Here is an 18,817-nt window from a genome sequence, read left to right as displayed (position 1 = left end):
CTCTGTCTTTATTAGATATTCCATTTCGTTTTTCTAACTGCCATGAAATTATTTACACGTCTTTTCCTGTTCTCTTGTCTCCTATTTGTCTTTGTCTTTCAATTTCATCTCCATATCACTTGGTCAAACTCGCACCTCATGTCTTAGACCCTCGAGAAGGTTGGTTCTTTTCACTCATAACCGCTTCTTGCAGACCTCGAACTGGATCCCTCTTTAATCAGAGACCCTTGCTATCAATCACTCCCTCTGCTGTCGCCCCTCACCTGTGTGTTCAGGCTGAATGTGTTGTGTCAGGTGGTTTGCATGAGCTTGATACTCCATGACGTAGGGGTTTCTCTAAAACTAAAAGAGTTAGCAATGTTATTTGGTCCAGAATAGTTTTAATCTGTTAGTTTTAAATGTTTTGAAATAATTTAATTTAAATGCAATTTATTTTTAATTTAATTTAATTTTAAACCTTTTTTGTCAGGTACAAGTGTCTGTTTTCGGTTTTAGCCCACAATGCATGTGAATAGAAACTCTTTCAACCAACCTGCTCCCTGTTACCTGAAGCTTTATAATAGAAATATCACCAGTGTTTATTTTACATCTGTTGTATTACCCACAGTGCATTTCCATTCTTGTACTACAAATCATCATCATTGTATGTCCATGTCCATAGTCATGGTTTTTCAGTCTCACGGAGTTCCCTGGAAATCAATAAAGTGAATTTTTGTATTTCTTAGATATGCTATTGCAACTGTAATTTCTTTGCAACAGTGGACTTAAAGTACTTTGAATTTAACATTGCCTAATTCAAAGAAAAAACTCTCAAGAGTCTACCGTTTTGCCTTTACAATGCAAACATAATGAGGAGAATAACAGGCTTGGTCATGGTATCTATCTGAAAATAAAATGAGAGAACATAGTCGAGAATCCAATTTCAGGAGGACCTGTGCAGAAACCAATTATTGCCTATGCCATTTCTGCATAGACAGACATGAGGCAGCGGGTCATTAACACAAATTGGAAGAGTCTGTTTAATGTGCTGCTGTTTTATACTCCTATTTTGGGAGAATAGGAGAGGAAAAGTCTCTCCAGCTTACTCTTCTTGTAAATAGCTCAGCATTTGCATCCCCAGTGATGGCCACCAGCTACGATTCTGAGCCCTGCACAATAGAGACTGAAACGCATCCTAGTATTTGCATTGATAACAGAGTACCCTTTAAAAACGTTGATGTTTCTCTCACGCTGATCCTTGTGGATTAGTTCCTCGTACACCGTGAGCTTGGCCTCATGCAGTCGAGTCAGTATATGTCAAGGCAGGTTTGAATTCAATTGATAGTTGTCCTCTCTCCTCCCCATTTCTGCACAGTGTCAGCAGGCTCTTTTTCGTCTCCATGGGAACCTCTTTTAATGTCAGGTTTATCTGCATATCAGAGGCTCACAAAGAGAAGAGCCCAGTGAACAATGCGTCTCCCACAAGGTCTCAGACAGGTTCCCGAATCCAGGCAGGACTGAGCAACAACAGACCGGGGTCTCAGTGCCACCGGGCGATAAACTGACAGAGAAAACTCCACATCCTGCAATGCCTCAGCGAGGATGATTTTTTTCCCCTCAAATCTACAATTCAATGAAGCTCCCCTTTGGCATGAATTTTAATGTCTCACTCTATAAGAAATACCATTACGATGCCTTCTTCACCCTTCCCCCGGCACGTATTGGTTTATCGCCCTCTTCTGCACATGTGTGTGAGCCGCAGTATTGACTTCCAGCCTCCAGTTGTTAAGCTTCAGGCTTTAGCAAATGGAAAAAGTGGCAGCTCGGCCCTTGAAGTAAATTTGTTTGACCTGTCAGCTCAACTTCATGTTAGTTTGTGCATGTTAGTGACATAGCCCTAGTATTCACACTAGAGATGTAGTAATCACAATAGATTTCCCTGTAAATGGTCTTTTCCAAACTGTTTTTGTATCAAAATTGATATAAAATACTACCTGTTGCAGCTCACACTGGATGTTCTTCTTTCTGGTAGTACGGCGAGTGCCGCCCCGTTTCTCTATCCCACCTACCAACCACGAGGTGATGCCAGGGGGCAGTGTCAACCTCACCTGTGTGGCGGTAGGTGCCCCCATGCCCTACGTCAAATGGATGACTGGAGAGGTGGAGCTCACCAAGGACGAGGAGATGCCTGTGGGACGCAATGTCCTGGAGCTCACCAACATCCGTCAGTCGACCAACTACACCTGCGTGGCTATCTCATCTCTCGGTATGATCGAGGCAACCGCGCAAGTTTCTGTCAAAGGTAAGATCCCTGAAAAAGTGTACGTAAAGTCCCAGCTATACTTAATTTTCCATATTCCGCTCCGTCTCGTAGCGCATTGAGTGTGCAAACCATTAAAAGTACACTCAAGCATGTGTGTACTACTTACAGTAGTTGATATTTGCTTTTTAGAGCTGAAATCATTTGCAAATGCGCTGTTGCCTACACACAAGGATTTTAATTTAAAATTATGTCACTTGGACTGACCTCGAGCCAGAGTGGAAGTTCCACAATTAGTTCTGGTACTGTGAAAAGGTTCCCGCGGTGCGAAAGGCCCTAATGTGTACTAGGTTTTAGACCAATTATGTGTATTAAGAACATAAATAGGGTCAGTTCTGTAGATTTTTCATAGATTCTGTAGACACTCTTATTTTACCCAAGACCCTGAACAGGTTGTCAGAGACTAGAAAAAGTTATTTTCTAACTGCAACCCCAAGGTTTCGGACCAGCTGTTTGGTACGTCTGGCAAATACACACAAAGAAAAAACATGGACACTTGCTCTGTGTTGACTGAGCTTTAGGGACTTCCCACGTTTTACTGTGGGCTCTGAGAAAATGAAAGACTTTAGATTATTCTGAGCATGTGTTTACCCAGACCAGATGTCTGGAGCTGTATCAGTGCGGCTGGTCCCACCAGACAACGCCGAGCCCTGCCAGACTTCGTTCCCCGTCATCATGGCTGCCTCTATTGATTGCACTTTGCACTTCACCAATCAATATGGACTCGGAGAATGTCACTGACATTTATCTGGAGTCCAGCCACAAATCTTAAAGACACAATGACGAGGCGGCATGGTCTGTCTTTCTGTGAATCATCAGAATGCAAGCCTTTCTTCTTTCTCATTCTGTCTTACATTGCCTGTCTTTCTCTATTTTAGGAGTGCACCGTGTAGGCAGCTTAGCCTACATACGCTGTCATCTGTTTCATTTCCTTTCTTATTGTTTGCTCCTCAGCACTCCCAAAGCCTCCTACGTCTCTAATTGTGACGGAAACCACAGCTACCAGTGTTACACTGACATGGGATTCTGGAAACCCTGAACCTGTGTCTTACTACATTATCCAGTACCGGGCCAAGTCCTCGGACACCAATTTCCAGGAAGTGGATGGTGTTGCCACCACACGTTATAGCATCGGCGGTCTCAGCCCTTATTCCGAGTATGAGTTCCGTGTCATGGCGGTCAACAACATTGGCCGTGGGCCACCCAGCGACCCAGTTGAAACACGGACGGGTGAGCAGGCACCTTCCTCCCCACCACTGCATGTCCAGGCACGTATGCTGAGTGCCAGCACCATGTTGGTGCAGTGGGAACCGCCGGAGGAACCTAATGGTCAGATTAGAGGCTATCGCATCTACTTCACATCTGACCTGGACGCACCTCTCAGCGCCTGGCAGAAACACAACACAGACGACAGCCGTCTCACAACCATCTCGAGCCTGACCCCCGACATCACCTACAGCCTACGTGTGTTGGGCTTTACATCTGTAGGGGACGGACCCCCATCTGATGTGTTGCAAGTCAAGACACAGCAAGGAGGTAATGTTTGGGGTTAATGAATAATACGTCAGTGCTTTTACATAGGGCTGAGTAATAAATATATGTTTTCACTGATCAGTCATGATGTCACATACAATAACCTCACATGATCAGTGTAGTCTGATTCTTTAACAAAGGACTCGTATGAACTGATTCTTTTTAGTGAATCAAAAACATACAATGTGAACAGTGTATTCTGATTTATGAACAAGTGACTCGTTTAAACCGGTTATTTTTAGTGAATCAAAAACATACAGTACAGTGTGACTATTATAGTCTGTCTCATGAACAAATAACTTCCATTAATAGCCAGGTTATTTTTTGTGAATTCAATCATACATCATAACCAGTATAGTCTGATTCATGAACAAATTACTTTTTTAATGGATCGTTCAAACTGAATCATTCAGAGGGGCTGATAAATCAACATCGTTATCATTACTTTATCGTTATCATTACTATCATTACTCGTTATGGAATATATTAACATATTACAGGAGAGATGGATTGGGCCCTGTAGTTATTTTTTATTTATTATTTCATATGTTTGTAATATACAGAATTTAAAGGTTCTTCGTATAATTTACAGCAAAAGCTTTGAGAGAATTTTTGGAAGCAAAATTGACATTGTGACTAAATTGTACCCGAATGAATCAGAATCATAATGAAATTTAATTGAATTGGAATCTAATTTAATCAGGAAATGTGAATCAATATCCAGTCCTACTTTTGAATAGTGAATTGTCATGCCAGTACCATAAAAATACTTGTGCATCTGTTGTTGCTAACATCTCTTTGTCTGTTGAAATTCAAGTCCCTGCTCAGCCTTCCAACTTTGAGGCCGAAGCAGAGCTGGATACACGGATCCAGCTAACTTGGCTGTGGCCAGTCCAGGACCCCATCATCAAATATGAGCTGCTATATTGGGAGGCTGACTCAGAGAACAAGGTATCACGCCAGTGCTTGTTTCTGCCTGATTCATTCAGAATTACAAGCAGACCAGATATTGAACGTGTGCAGCTGTTGCTGTGGGCCATGGATACAAATGAAAGATAGCCAAAATTGACATTTCACAAAATGACTGCAGGCAAAGTCTGCAGTCAGTTGATAGAATTAGATTGTGCAAAAACAGAATGTACTTATCAGTGCACAGTGCTTGACAGCATTTCTAACTGATGCCAGAATGGACTGTTTGGATGTGTTTTCTTGATGTCAGTTCACCCACACTGAGATCAGATGGGTTATGCACACTCATTGTGATAGCCATCAGTGTGTCTCTATGCTAATACAACGCTTCTCAGTTTTTTTAGTGAAAAACTTCTGCACTCGCCCTATAATCTTAAAATTAATAATGAGTAAAATATATGTAGATCTATTAATTTAGCTGATCCTTACAGAGAAAAATAGCAGCTTACAATATTACCTGTTAAAAGTTTTCTGATAAATAATACTACAGTAGTAATACTGAAAACTGCATGTTCTGTCAGTTATCGCTTTTTTTGTTAAATAATGTAAATTCATACTTTGTGAAGACATACTGATATGTAAGCCATTATTTACTCAAAATCTCTCTCTTCTCATGATCGAATCTGGTCGGGTTTAAGCAGACTAAATGATTGGAGAAGTCCGACTCTGTTGTTTCACCAGAAGATTGATTTATGTTAATTAAAAATGACAAGGTCAAAAAAAAGCATATTCATGAATGAATTGTTCACAATAAGGTCAATAACATGAATTTTCATGTCATTTTGACTTTAAAATAAACACGTCTATAAGGCCAAGTAAAGAGATGGTTATAGATTGTGCTGTTTTCTCTTCAGATCCATGTGACCTTCGACCCTGCCGGCTCATACGCTGTTGAAGGTCTAAAGCCGGACACTCTGTATAAATTCTCTTTGGCGGCCCGCTCTGAAATGGGGCTAGGGGTCTTCACTCAACCCATCGAGGCCAGGACCGCCCAGTCCAGTAAGTGCCCTCTTTTTTGTCTTCATCATGTCAACTAACGTAAACTTGTCGCTATGGACAAACCAGGGGACCTCTTTTACCTTCCTTTCTCAAGCTATTGTCTACCGTCTCCACCATTAATTCTCTCACACCTCTAAGCCAGAGAATACCTTTATACAGTACATTGACAAGGGCGAAAGGTACGTTTGGTGTCTGCTTGTGCCTTACTCATTATTATTTTGGTTTATAGGCTATCAGTGTGATTTGTAATCGCTGCAATGTTAAAAGCCAGAGGAGTGAAGCCTACTCAAGAAAAGGAGCTGAAGCACTACATCTGTGCTAAATTTAACGCTCTGCTTGCATATATAGCCCATCCCAACCATATCAAAAGATGTTCAATGTTCAGAGAATATATAACAACATTTACAGTCATCTCAGAGTACTTCCTTTCCCTCTGAGTCTCTCACAGCCTCATGTTCTCCTAGAGACCTGTCTATCACCTCCTTCAGGACTCAAAAAGACCTTTTGATCTCTGAGTTTCGTGTCAGGACCCCCCGAAAAAAAAACAACCTTACAATCTGCCGACATGTTCAGCTACGGCTGCAGTATTTTTGTCACCTACTGCAGCATCAGGCGTTTGTAGTGGCTCTCCCACAGTTGTCAGATTAAGGACCGCCTGATGAGAGACGCCTCGTGCTCAATCCAACCGTGGGCGCCAAGAACGGTGCCACGTCACCAAACTGCTCTGGTTGTTAACAAAGGAATGCAAGCATGTTAAAATCCCAGTGTATATTCTTCTTGTTCTTCTTATTCCTCTCAGTCATCTCTTTTTTCTTCTTTAGTTAATTATTGTTACTTTTTTTATTACGCATTTGTGTTTATCATATAGAGCTGCATGAACGAATGCCATTTAGCTTTTTTGATCATTGTAAATTGTTGTTGTGCTGTTGTCGTAATTTTGTATGCCTCTGGACTGTGTTGTGTTGTGCAGGAACATTTAATTTGGTAGCTCACCTGATCTCAATCCGTCGCAGACTTAGTCAAATATGCCTTGCTGGTGCTGTGCTTATCTCAGCCACTCAGAAGTGGCACCAAGCCTGCCAAAAGAAGCTAGCAGCACACTTTAATGGTGGAGTACGCTCTCGGACGCGTCAGCTGCCACACTCACTGACACTTGGATCTCTGACAAACGGGGAGCTGTTGTCTCTCGGCCAATAGGCTGACTGAGAATGTGTGAACGCCTGTTAAAACACAAACCGATGGCCTTTCCCCTGCTTGTCAACACCCAAACAGAGAAAGGCAGTAAACGGTTGTGACTTGCTGATCGCTGTGACCAGGGTGAGAAATTAGCACACAGCACCAGCTAAATGGCAGGTCATTTTAATCAGTCTTAGATTGTATAGTAACAACAACACACTCAGCTGTTAAAAAACACTACCATTTAAAAGTTTGGGGGTCGGTATGATTTTTTAAAAATGTTTTTGGAAAAAGCCTCTTATGTTCACCAAGGCTGCATCTATTTGATCAAAACTACAGTGAAATATGATTACAATTTAAAATATATTAGAATTGTACAATTAGTAAAGTATAGAATTAGACAATACTTTTTTTTTTTTCCTGTGAGTTTTCAGCAGCCATTACTCCAGTCTTCAGTGTCATATTCTTCAGAAATAATATAAATATGCTGATTTGGTGCTCAATAAACATTTCTTATTATTACTAATGTAAAACAAAAGAAACTGTGGATGGATTGATTGATTGATTGATTTATTTTTTTTATTATTATTTTTTTTTTCAAATTTCTTCTTCAAAAGAACAGCCTTTATTTCAAGTAGATCTTTTGTAATAATATAAAAGTCTTCACTGTCACTTTTGATAAATAAAAATAAAAAAAAAGATTCTTACTGTCCCCAAAGTTTGTGGTAGTGTATTTATACAATTTGTGACCCTGGACCACAAAACCAGTCATAAGACACATAAGATTATATTTGTACCAATAGTGAACAATACACTGTATGGGTCAAAATTATTGATTTTTCTTTTATGCCAAAAATAATTAGTATATTAAGTAAAGATCATGTTCCATGCAGGTATTTTGTAAATTTCCTACCATAAATATATCAAAACTTTCTCAATATTTAGATTTTTTTTGCACCCTCAGATTCCAGATTTTCAAATAGTTGAATCTCGGCCAAATATTGTCCTATCCTAACAATCCATACATCAATGGAAAGATTGTTTGCTGTATTCAGCTTTCAGATGATGTATAAATCTCAGTTTCAAAAAATTGACCCTTGTGGTCCAGGGTCACACATATAATATTAAAGAACCATTTTATCTTATGTGCACATTCTACCATTAATTTTCTTTAAATTTTTTGTATATTTCTTTTTAATATTTTCGAAAAAATAAATAAATAACCCAACACATCAACCTTAAGCTTATTCAAACCAATATTTAATAAAGACTATATTGTAAACAAATGCTGCCAAAAAAAGTATCAAGATTTAATGTTTTGTTCATTAGCCCAGTTTCACATACATACTAAGTTATTAAAAATAAATAAATAAAATCAATAAATAATAAAAAATTTGAGTGTCAAAATTTTTACATTCCAGCCACAGACGGTGGTGAACAGAAAAGTTAGTATCTCACCCTGGTTGTGTCTTAGCACCATTAGATTGTGGTAGATGGTAGATGGTTGTGTTTTGCAGTACTGATTTTTTTCAGTTTTTGAAATCACAGCAAAAATGTATTTAAAAAAAATAAATAAAAACAAATCAATAAAAAATAAAGAAGCTTGATTTAAACTTTCTAACTTAAATGGCTTCTAATGTATGAAATCAGTTTAGAATTCTAATTTGAAATTAGACAAAAATACAACACAAAGTAAGATGTTCTCTATTGTTGTGCCAACCTCTCAGTCCAGAAACGAGCTTGCTTTAAGTTGTTTCATTTTGCTTGATGCCCTTCCCATTGCCTTGCCCCCACCTGCAGCCCCCTCTGCCCCCCCTCAAGACGTGCACCTGCTCAGTCTGAGCTCCACCAGCATCAAGGTGAGTTGGGTGGCACCTCCCGCCGCTAGTCGCCACGGCGCTATTGTGCGCTACACAGTCTGCTACCAGGCAGTGAACGGAGAAGACACTGAGCACCATGAGGTACCGGACATTGGAGCGGATGCCACCAGCTATGTGCTGGAGGGCCTGGAGAAGTGGACGGAGTATCAGGTGTGGGTGAGAGCGCACACCGATGTGGGCCCCGGCCCTGAGAGCACAGCTGTGCGTGTCCGTACCAAGGAGGACGGTAGGTCTGAAGTATCCTATGTGGACTGCTAATAATGTTGGGCTGCTGCTGGCTGTTGTCTTTCTCTTCCCTTATTTTCTGACAATTTTAAGCATGGCTATTAACAATTCTTATTCGTGACTGGAATAGTCTCACCAGAATCATAAGATACAAATGGAAATGAACAGAATCATCTATGAGTTGGTTTCCCAAGGAATTACTTTAGATTCTAAGTGTTTGTGACTTTTAATTTGCTTGATTGTCAAACTTTTCTCATGAAATATGTGGTATGATCGGTACTGAAGTCAAATACTTTAAAAAATCCAAGGCTAGAAGGTCATACTGATATATGTGAACTTGCTCATAAAGGCTTTTGAAGAAAGGCGTTTGTCACCTGTCCTTGATCGAACCTGGATCTGAAAGCTGTGTCTTCTCCTTAAGAGTAACGGTGACTGAACTTAGTAGATGGAGCATTGAGTTTTAATTATAATTGAATCAACTATGTAAGTGAGGTGGGAGCAATATCACAGAGACATCCTCTTAAAGCACCATAAATTAGTGGACCACTAACCAAGGGTTGAAAGCTTTAATGTAATCTTTTAATTGAAATATGGTTTAATTGTCCTATATGGGTCTCCATGTAGAAAGGGCTCCTTTGCAAGGGAATCATCATATTTTGGGGTCCTTAACCTCAAAAGTACAAAAACCCCTGACCCCTGACATCAAGTCACAGACATCAGCCCTGAAAGCAGTTACTCACTCTTACTCACTGTCTGTCCTTTCTCAGTTGTGCTACAGTGAATTTTATGTGTGTGTTTACGCAAGTTATATAGCCAGGCTGTAACACGTGTTACTTCAGGCAATCCCTGGGTGCTTTGATAAGGTTTCTAGAAGTGTAGGCTAAGGAGAGAAGTTTATTAAGCGTAGGAGAGCAGTATAAAACCGGATGTGCTCACTGCATGCTCTGTTACCAGACAACATGCACTTTGTCTCTAAATAACGGGATTTGCTCTGCTCCCCGGAGCATGCAATGCTTGTCCTGCACGCATACACAAGCACCCTCCCAGGCCATGTTTTACCCTTCACACCTTCCTTAGTGCTCAAGAAGTACAGTTACACTTACACAGTTAATATTATGAAGTATTATTACAATTTAAAATAACTGTTTTCTATTTTACAGCATTTTTAAATGTAATGAATTTCTGTAAATAGTGTAGCTGAATTTTCAGCAGCCATTATTCCAGTCTTCAGTGTCACATAATCCTTCAGAAATCATTTGAATATGCTGATGAGTTATTATCAAGTTATCATTGGTGCTTAATTATTAATAATGGGTCTTATTATTGTCGGTGTAGAAAACAGCTTAATATTTCTGTAGAAACTGTTTCTACAGGAAATACATATTTCCTGTATTCTTTGATCAATTGAAAGTTCAGCATTTATTTGAAATATAAATCTTTTGTAACTTTATAAATGTCTTAACTGTCAATATTGACAATATTGCTGAATTTCATTTAGTCATTTATTTACTTATTTAAGATGGTATTTAATAAGTATGGTACCATAAGATGGTATGGCCACGTTTTTGAATGTTAAGGGGGTCATAGGATGCAAAATTCACTTTCCATGTTGTTTGAACATAAATGTGTGTTGGAAGTGTGTGGTACACATCCACCTTATAATGATAAAAATCCACCCAGTGGTTTTTTTTTTAATCCCTGAGGCAAGGGGGGCAGTGTCTCCTCAAAAAATTGGATGAGAAAATAATCGATATTACAAAAATGAAACAATGCAAATAATACTAATAAATATGACATTAAAAGTATAGAAGTCACTCGTTTGTATAAAGTAACTGTCCAACAGTGAGACCCGCAGGTAGAATATTTGAGGAGGCTTGCCTCCCTTCGGCCCATTGACTTAAAACAGAGACCCCTTAGCGTGCCGTGGGTTTATGGGGGGGGTAATTGAGCATGAAATGGTGGAAAATCACGTGAGAGGAGGCAATGTCTCCATCGCGCTATAATTGGATATGATCGGTTATGATCGGATGTGATTGGTTCATGCGATAAATCCCACCTCTTGTTTTCGTGCGAGCTCTCGGCCTGAATGAAGAAAATGATGGCGTTATTGACTATATATTAAGTAAGTAAACAACTCACCCGCTTCGATATCACTGCTATGTGTCACGTCAAAATAAAATTTGAAATGGCCTGAAAACGTGATGACCATGACAGTTAGTGAGCATTCAGCGTGATGAAATGAAAGATGTATCTTCGTGTCTGTGACAGTGTTTACAGGGCTTTTATGACGATGACTCGAAAATAAGTTGACTATTAAAAAGAACAGCTGAACATCAGTTCACTATTAAAAAACAGTGTCTATTACACTAAGTGCAAATAGTTGGCAGAATCTATTTACACTAACTTCGCCCATCAATGTAAGGTGACTACAAAAGACAATAGTTAATGAACAAGTCCGGTGGTGTAGATAGTAAAGCGCGTGCCGAAGTCTTTTTTGATGCGATCGACCCGGGTTCGATCCCACCCTTTACCAAACTTTTTTCCTCTCCATTTTCAAATCTCATATCACATCGGGTAGGTGTAGGGAAGGCTTATATTTCCCCAATACGGTGGCATCCATTTAATAATTTGAATTAAAATTATAATTTACACTCAATATGTTATTATTGCATACTGTTTTATCATGTTCTACAATTCTAAGGTGCAGATAATTGCCACTATTTGAAATAGTAGTATAAATAGCAGAAAATCCTGCTATTTTAACATAGTGTAAATAGAATCAATAGTTATTTGCGCTTAGTGTAAATAGCATATCGCTAAGAAAATACTGCTATTTTCACTTAGTGTAAATAGCATCTAACTAAGATCAATAAATGCTGTAGAAGTATTGTTCATTCTTAGTTCATGTTAACTAACGTTACCCTAACTAATGAAGTCTTTCCAAAATGTTGTTCAAATTGCCTTTCGTTATTATTTTTAAATAAATGTAAAAATGCATAAAAACACTATAAAATGTATAATTATTATTTAAAATATAAATTTTTTTTAAATAATGTTAATAAAATACGAAAACATTAAGTGTAACAGGGACATGGATTTATATATTATGTGTATATATATATACTGTATATAACTGCCTCCTCATTTTAAAACACCACCGCAACGCCACTGATTTTAAAATCCCCTTTCTCAAATCAGGCTGTTCTGAGATTCCTGTCAAATGACGTAGTTCTGCACAAGCCCCTCCCACGATAGTTGATTGACAAGGCTGTCTTAACTTAGACCCGCTCTGAGTGAGCTGTAGATGTCAAATTTACCGTCCCTCCCATAGACGCTGCATTAGAAACACCCTCGCATTAGCGTTAACTGTTTTTTTGTAATTTGATGCAAAGGTGATATAATACAAAAGAATAGTGTTATAAATGTACATACATAAAAAAAAAAATACAAATATGAAAAACTTTGAGGATTTACGATGCGGATGACCGTTAAACGCGTCATCACAGTCTTGTGAAAAGGGTCCATTAAGCGATTGAGGTGTTCTGTTGTTGGATGTAATAATGAACATAGCAGTCGTCATTTACTCCCGACATCTGAGCCGCTGAAGATGCAGAGGATTAACGTTACTTTCGTTTTTGAAGGGAATGCGCCCCCGATCTACCTAAATGCGTTTAAGTTCACGCGAATCATTCGTGATCCAGCCTCACCTACTTTTTTTATGAATCTTTGCAAATCGCCTTTCCTAATAATGTGCTAGTTAGCAAGTTTCGCGGCTAAATGCGGCTAAAGTTTACAGTCTGCTCGTCACCCCACAGAAGAGAGGGGCAGGGTCAGCAGTGCTCATTAGCATTTAAAGCAACATGCAAGGAAACGGCTTGCTATGAACAGAGCTGATTTTGACAGGGTAAAAAGGGTAGTTTTTTACACTACCATTGAGAAATTTTAACCAAAGTATGTTATAGACTTTTCATTGAGACCCTAAAGAATCATATCAACTTGTGGAAAATGGGCATCCGTTGACCCCTTTAATATACCATGGTTTCCATGAAAATATGAAGCAGAAAATTTTTTTCAACATTGCTTATAATAAGAAATGGTTATTGAGCACCAAATCAGCATATTAGAATGATTTTTTGATGAATGGCTGATGAAAATGACAGAAATTAAATTTTAAATATATTCAAATAGAAAACTGTTAATTTAAATTGAAATAATATTTCACAATATTACTGTTTTACTGTAATTTTCATCAAATAAATGCAGCCTTGGTGAGCACAAGACACTTAAAAAAATCGTAATTATTTCAAACTTTTGACTGGTAATGTATCTTGGTTCTTCATTAATCTCTTTCCCTTTGTCCCTTTTCCCATCTCAAATATCTCAAATCATTCTTTCTCATTCTCCTCCTCTACCATCTTAGCCCTGTTTGTCCGTACCTTGGTCTCAGGGTCTCATCTACTTCCCTAGAAATAGTATCATAAGTTTCCCCCATCTAGTCAGCTGTTTTCATGTCATACTCACAATCAGTAAATTCATTCATCTAAATCATGTCAGCTGAGCAGAATTTCAGCACATCCTTATCAGAACATCAGTTGTCCTTCATCACCTTTTTTTTGCAGTCTTCTGCATCCTTGAATTATTGTGAATAATCTTCTTACTGAAGCCACATTAGCTTTTTTTCCCAGCATGATAAATGTTCTTTAACCAACAAATATTGTAAAACAAATACCTCTCCTCGGCCAAACCACAACTCATTAGCATTTATTAGAGTGTTTTATCTCAAGCTACCCTAAAAGCCTCCATCCTGAAGTTTAAATCTAATTTTCCCCCTTTAGTGCCTGGAGCCCCACCTCGGAAAGTTGAAGTAGAGGCTGTGAACTCCACAGCTATTCGTGTGACATGGAAGCCGCCTCTTTCTGGGAAGCAGCATGGCCAGATACGGGGATACCAGGTCATATACTCCCGCCTGGAGAACGGAGAGCCACGTAGCCAGCCAAATATATTGGATGTTGCTCTGCCAGAAGCACAGGTACTACCTGCTAATTTTTTATTGTAGTACTTGACTGTTTGTACAGTGAATTGGTTGCCATTGTTATTGCTCAGTTGGACTCTGTTCCACACCCTAGTCAGCTTCCTCACCGTCTTAAGTAGGCGACTGCCTTCTGAGATAGCATCCTAACTGAAATCGGACCTTTTAATTGACTTATTGAAAAGCTTTACATGGGTGCCACAAACATAGTGCTCCTCATATAAAGCACTCAAGAGACTCGACTAAACCTCACAGCTGATTAGCATGGAGTTTGGCGTTAGCATGTTGCTAAACTATTGATCCACTGCAGTAAGCACACAAATGTTGGGTGAAATAGTATTAATTAATTTATTTTATTTTTTGTTTAAAAATTATCATTACTTAATTCATTTCAATAATTTCAAAAAAATATATAAAGTAATTTATAAAAAAAAATGCCATGACTGTTTCTCGTACTGTTTCTCACAGTGTATATATTTATATTCATATAATTTATATTATATATAAATATATTTAATATATAAACATTACATGTTTTTCTTAAATATATACATGCATGTGTTTCTATTTATAAATACATAATAAATATACACAGTACACACACATATTATGTGAACAAAAACTTTTATTTTGGATACGATTAATCGCGATTAATCATTTGACAGCACTAATGTATATGTAGATAGCTTTCATTTTTATTTCAATTTTAGCTTTTGTCATTTTAGTTCTTCAACTTCAAATAAATGTATTTTATTTCAGTTAGCTGCTAAGGCAACATTTCTTATTTTTGTTTAAATATTTTTTTTAATTTAATATTATATTTTATTTCAGCTGTTTTTAAATTAAAAAAACGATTTTTAATAGTTTAGCAACACTGCTTGGTTTTTGGCAGCATAAATGTCTGTCTATTTTAAACAGCTTTTGGGTTGGTTAGCATGTCTATAATGCCTAAAAAATGCTGTCTTGGTAAGGCAAATCAGGGTTTGGAACAGAAACTTTGTCTGTCTTATGAATTTTCAAGATAGATGTCTACACGTCTACATAAACACTTTTTCATAGTCTTCAATGTTATGTAAATTGTTAAATATTTCATAGGCACACGCTATTGGTGGCCTTTCAAGAATTCAGCTCTTTGTAACGCTAATACATATGCACTGCCTTGTTACTCTGTAATTTTTTTCTGTTTCTGTTTCGCTCATGGTGCGTTAATATAAGGAGATTTAAAACTGCCTGAAGAAACGTGGGTGCACTGAGATGGAAGAAAGATAGTAATCCTTAGGAGGGATTTAGATATCCATGAATATCTTAAAGTAGACACTTTTCGGGAATAGAGAGAATCAGACTGGGGGCATTTAAATGCTTCTGCTCTGAATTGTTAGCTTAGAATTAACTTGCGTAGACATGTGTTTTTCTGCACTTTCCCTGCCCCCAAACAAAAGTTTCTCATTTACCTGTGTTAGCATTTCCCCTCACTGAGCTAGACTTGTAAGACTGTAACAAGAGACGTTTATGGACCACTGTGGGCTTTAATGGTTTTTAGTAAATGGGCAGGTGACAGGGGTTTTCTGGTGCATAGAGAAGATTATTTCTCATTTGCATAAGTACATAGCCAAGTGAAGGAGTGCATGTAAAATGCAAATGTATTAACTTACGCATCAGCGCTCAGTCCACCTCCTAGAACTGGCAAGTTTTCTCTTCTGTCATATTAGGGATGCATATATTGGTACCATATTGGTTATTATTAGTATTGCTCTTGTGATTATTGGACCGATATGAGTTGTTCAGATTGCACCTTCTTGATTTCATACAATGATGATGCATGTTTAGGGATCTTTATATGATATATTCTATAAAATCCCTGGCTCAGAGCTTGAAGTTGTCTTTGTGACCTTCGCCACACTTGTTTGTGGTGCAGTTGATGTTTTGTCTGTCCAGCGCCTCTAGTCCAACACCTCCACAAGTAATAACTTGTAAACTTTGTTTAATGTCACAAGGTCAGCAGTTCTAAATGTTTTTGACAGCATACAAGACACATTTGTTGTGAGTTTTTCAACATTTTTTCATCTAGTTTCCATCGGTGACAAATAAAAAACATTAGACAGGTTTTGTTTACAGTATCTGTCAGGTGAACTGCTGTCGACCTCTTTGCTCTCACAACCCAAGGGCACCTGCACTTGCCTCTCCCTCTTTGGCAAACAACATTCCCTTCATACGCCATGACATCTGAAACGTTGTTGAGTCATTTACCACGAACTGTGATGGTTTGTCTCAGGACATTAACCATTCGCCGTCATTGTCATAGAAAAAAACATAAAAACACTTGCAAGACTTGCTGAGATGTATTTGTAAATATCAGGTTCCTCAGACACAATGATCCATACAAGCCTGTTTATTTTCACCTTGTTTCTCTATTTTCTCTCAGACATTGAAGATGTATCATAAGACTCCGGTTACATTTATGTCAACATCTTTCTTCATTCTTTGGCCCTTAGAAAAAAAAGAGAATGTGTTGTTGCTTTGCTCTCTGGGATGTAATTGGCCAGGGAGAGCTAGTGAAGAAGGGAGAAAACATGTCGGAGGAGTGATGAAAATCCATTGTGTATTGTGTAACACTAATGGTTTGGCAGGGTGGTTGCAGAGTTGCTTTGATAAATGGCTTGTAGTGCTTTTTGTCTTGACAAAAAGCCCCGGATTTCTCAAGACATCCATTTTTGTTCTTCTGGGGCTTGCCAGTTGTTCATTTTTAATATGCACTGTTTCTCTACCACCTTCAGAGACACTCTGGCTCTAAGAGCATGGGCTTCTGCATGGATGGGCTCCTAAAACATCTCTGAGGAGAGCAGGAGCATGTGTAATGTTTTTCATTTGCTTTTAGTATGCATTACTGAACCAATCCAAACCCTAATAGCTAAGCTACAAATTAACATTAACACAAGAGTTACAGACTAACTAATTATAATTTGCAACTCTAATTTGTCTTGTTTCAAAACATGGTTTCATTTTTTCCCCTAACATGTCAACATCAAACAACACGTACACATTTTATTTTATAATGTGATAGATTTTTGGAACTGGACTGAAACATGACTGCCACTTTTGAGGAGGCTTTTTTGAGGATCATCATGCATCTCCCTCAAGTATTCCAACATTTTTAAACATTTTTTAATTATCCTATTTGTTGTTGTTGCCATTTATTTTGGTTACATAAACTGTTGCTCTTAACTATAATTCTAAAATTCATGATAAAATGGAAATTCTCCCATAATGTGACATACAGCCAAGTGAAAGAATTATTGAAAATATTTAGATGTAGGGCATGGACTTGATTCTACCCATTAGTTGTTGAATGGATGGAGGCAATGCAATCTAAGTGTGAGGAGGGGTTTAAGTGGACTAAATAAATGATTGGCAAAGTCTGGCATAAGGCTGCATTACCTACAAAACTACTTAAAAATGTTTAAATAACTATTTGACTGTTGATTTAGATTTACTAATAGCCTGTCTAAGATATTACATTTTCATAAAAGGTGTGCACTGCTATACTATTGATTTCGCTTGGTTTGTATCGAGACATAGTCATAATTTTAACCATTCATTTGTCTCACTCAGAGCAACATGAGAAACCTCTCTCTCATCTGGCTCCCTGGCCTCAGCTGAAAAGCCAGGAAACCAGCGAGCACTTGTTTGTCCGTGGGTGGGATAAACGCATTTTCTTTTCAAAAAAGGCCAGACTGTGAACCCACACACCACCACCCTCATTCTGGGTCTAAATTTAACTGAGAGATTGAGTTAATTGATCCATTCCAGTGTGCCACGAGAGCAGAGCAAGTGGCCGTTAAAGAAGCCTGTCAACCTTTCCATGAAGAATCTCCAATAAATCTGCATGAGAGTCCCCTACAATTACAGCTGTCACTCTTCTGTGCTGTTTGGTTAGGATCTTGTTGCATTAGTTGTGAGTGTAGGATAGAAGAGGCAACGAGCAAATGACAGATGTAGTGAGAGATCTGAACTGTGGGTGGTGCGGCTTTTAGTAGGGAAGGACCAGAGCTGGTACCCAAAACATGGAAGGTTCAAACCCAATAACATTGGATAGATAAACTGCGACCATCCTGTCATTAGGTCAAGGGTATCCAAAGCTGCTTTGTGAGGGCCAATGTCCTAGTTCAGCTCCAAATTGCTTTAACTCACTTGCCTGGAAGTTTCTAGTATGCCTTAAGACCTTAATTAGTTGGTCCAGGGGTTTTTAATTGGGGTTGTGAGTTGGTAGTAGGTATGTGTACCACTAGTTTCACTTGTCTACATTACTGTACCATTGGTGTTTGCTACATCCCATCACTGTGCATTCGCATAAGGATCATTTGCATAAACTGTCATGTTACCAACTGTTGTCACTCATACTGCCTCAAATCAACTCTCTTTAAGAGGAAATGACTTCTGGTCGCTTTGTTACTGCAAATTGCTGTCACGTAAACGCCTCTTTAAGACTCTGAGAGCATCTGCTTTATGGGTGAACGTAGGGCTGGACAATAATTCAATATCAATATGTATCGCGATATAATTTTTTTCAATAACGGTGATATGATTTTTAAACACATTTCCGATATTTCGATATACATTACCAGTGTTTCCCATACATTGATTTATTTGTGCCGTTTGACTTCGTTGAATAAACATGAGCACTGCACGTTTCAAAATCAAAACACGTCG

General features: G+C 38.4%; 1 protein-coding gene across 11 annotated transcripts in view; it reads left to right on the top strand.

The window, feature by feature from the left end:
• LOC107710549 (receptor-type tyrosine-protein phosphatase F) overlaps positions 1–18,817 on the top strand; it is a 230,461-nt gene that overhangs the window by 153,070 nt on the left and 58,574 nt on the right. For 8 of the 11 annotated variants that reach the window (XM_016515343.1, XM_016515342.1, XM_016515340.1 and 5 more), the window contains 6 exons: positions 2,012–2,281; positions 3,254–3,835; positions 4,650–4,783; positions 5,656–5,800; positions 8,777–9,082; positions 13,917–14,110. In XM_016515343.1, the coding sequence (XP_016370829.1) occupies positions 2,012–2,281; positions 3,254–3,835; positions 4,650–4,783; positions 5,656–5,800; positions 8,777–9,082; positions 13,917–14,110 (1,631 nt within the window). The remainder of the gene's footprint in view (positions 1–2,011; positions 2,282–3,253; positions 3,836–4,649; positions 4,784–5,655; positions 5,801–8,776; positions 9,083–13,916; positions 14,111–18,817) is intronic. The other 3 variants (XM_016515345.1, XM_016515344.1, XM_016515347.1) reach the window with 1 other exon arrangement.

Source organism: Sinocyclocheilus rhinocerous, unplaced genomic scaffold (genome assembly GCF_001515625.1).
Source record: "Sinocyclocheilus rhinocerous isolate Xijiao unplaced genomic scaffold, SAMN03320098_v1.1 scaffold957, whole genome shotgun sequence".
NCBI classification, from domain to species: domain Eukaryota; kingdom Metazoa; phylum Chordata; class Actinopteri; order Cypriniformes; family Cyprinidae; genus Sinocyclocheilus; species Sinocyclocheilus rhinocerous.
This window is presented reverse-complemented; position numbering and strand designations above follow the sequence as displayed.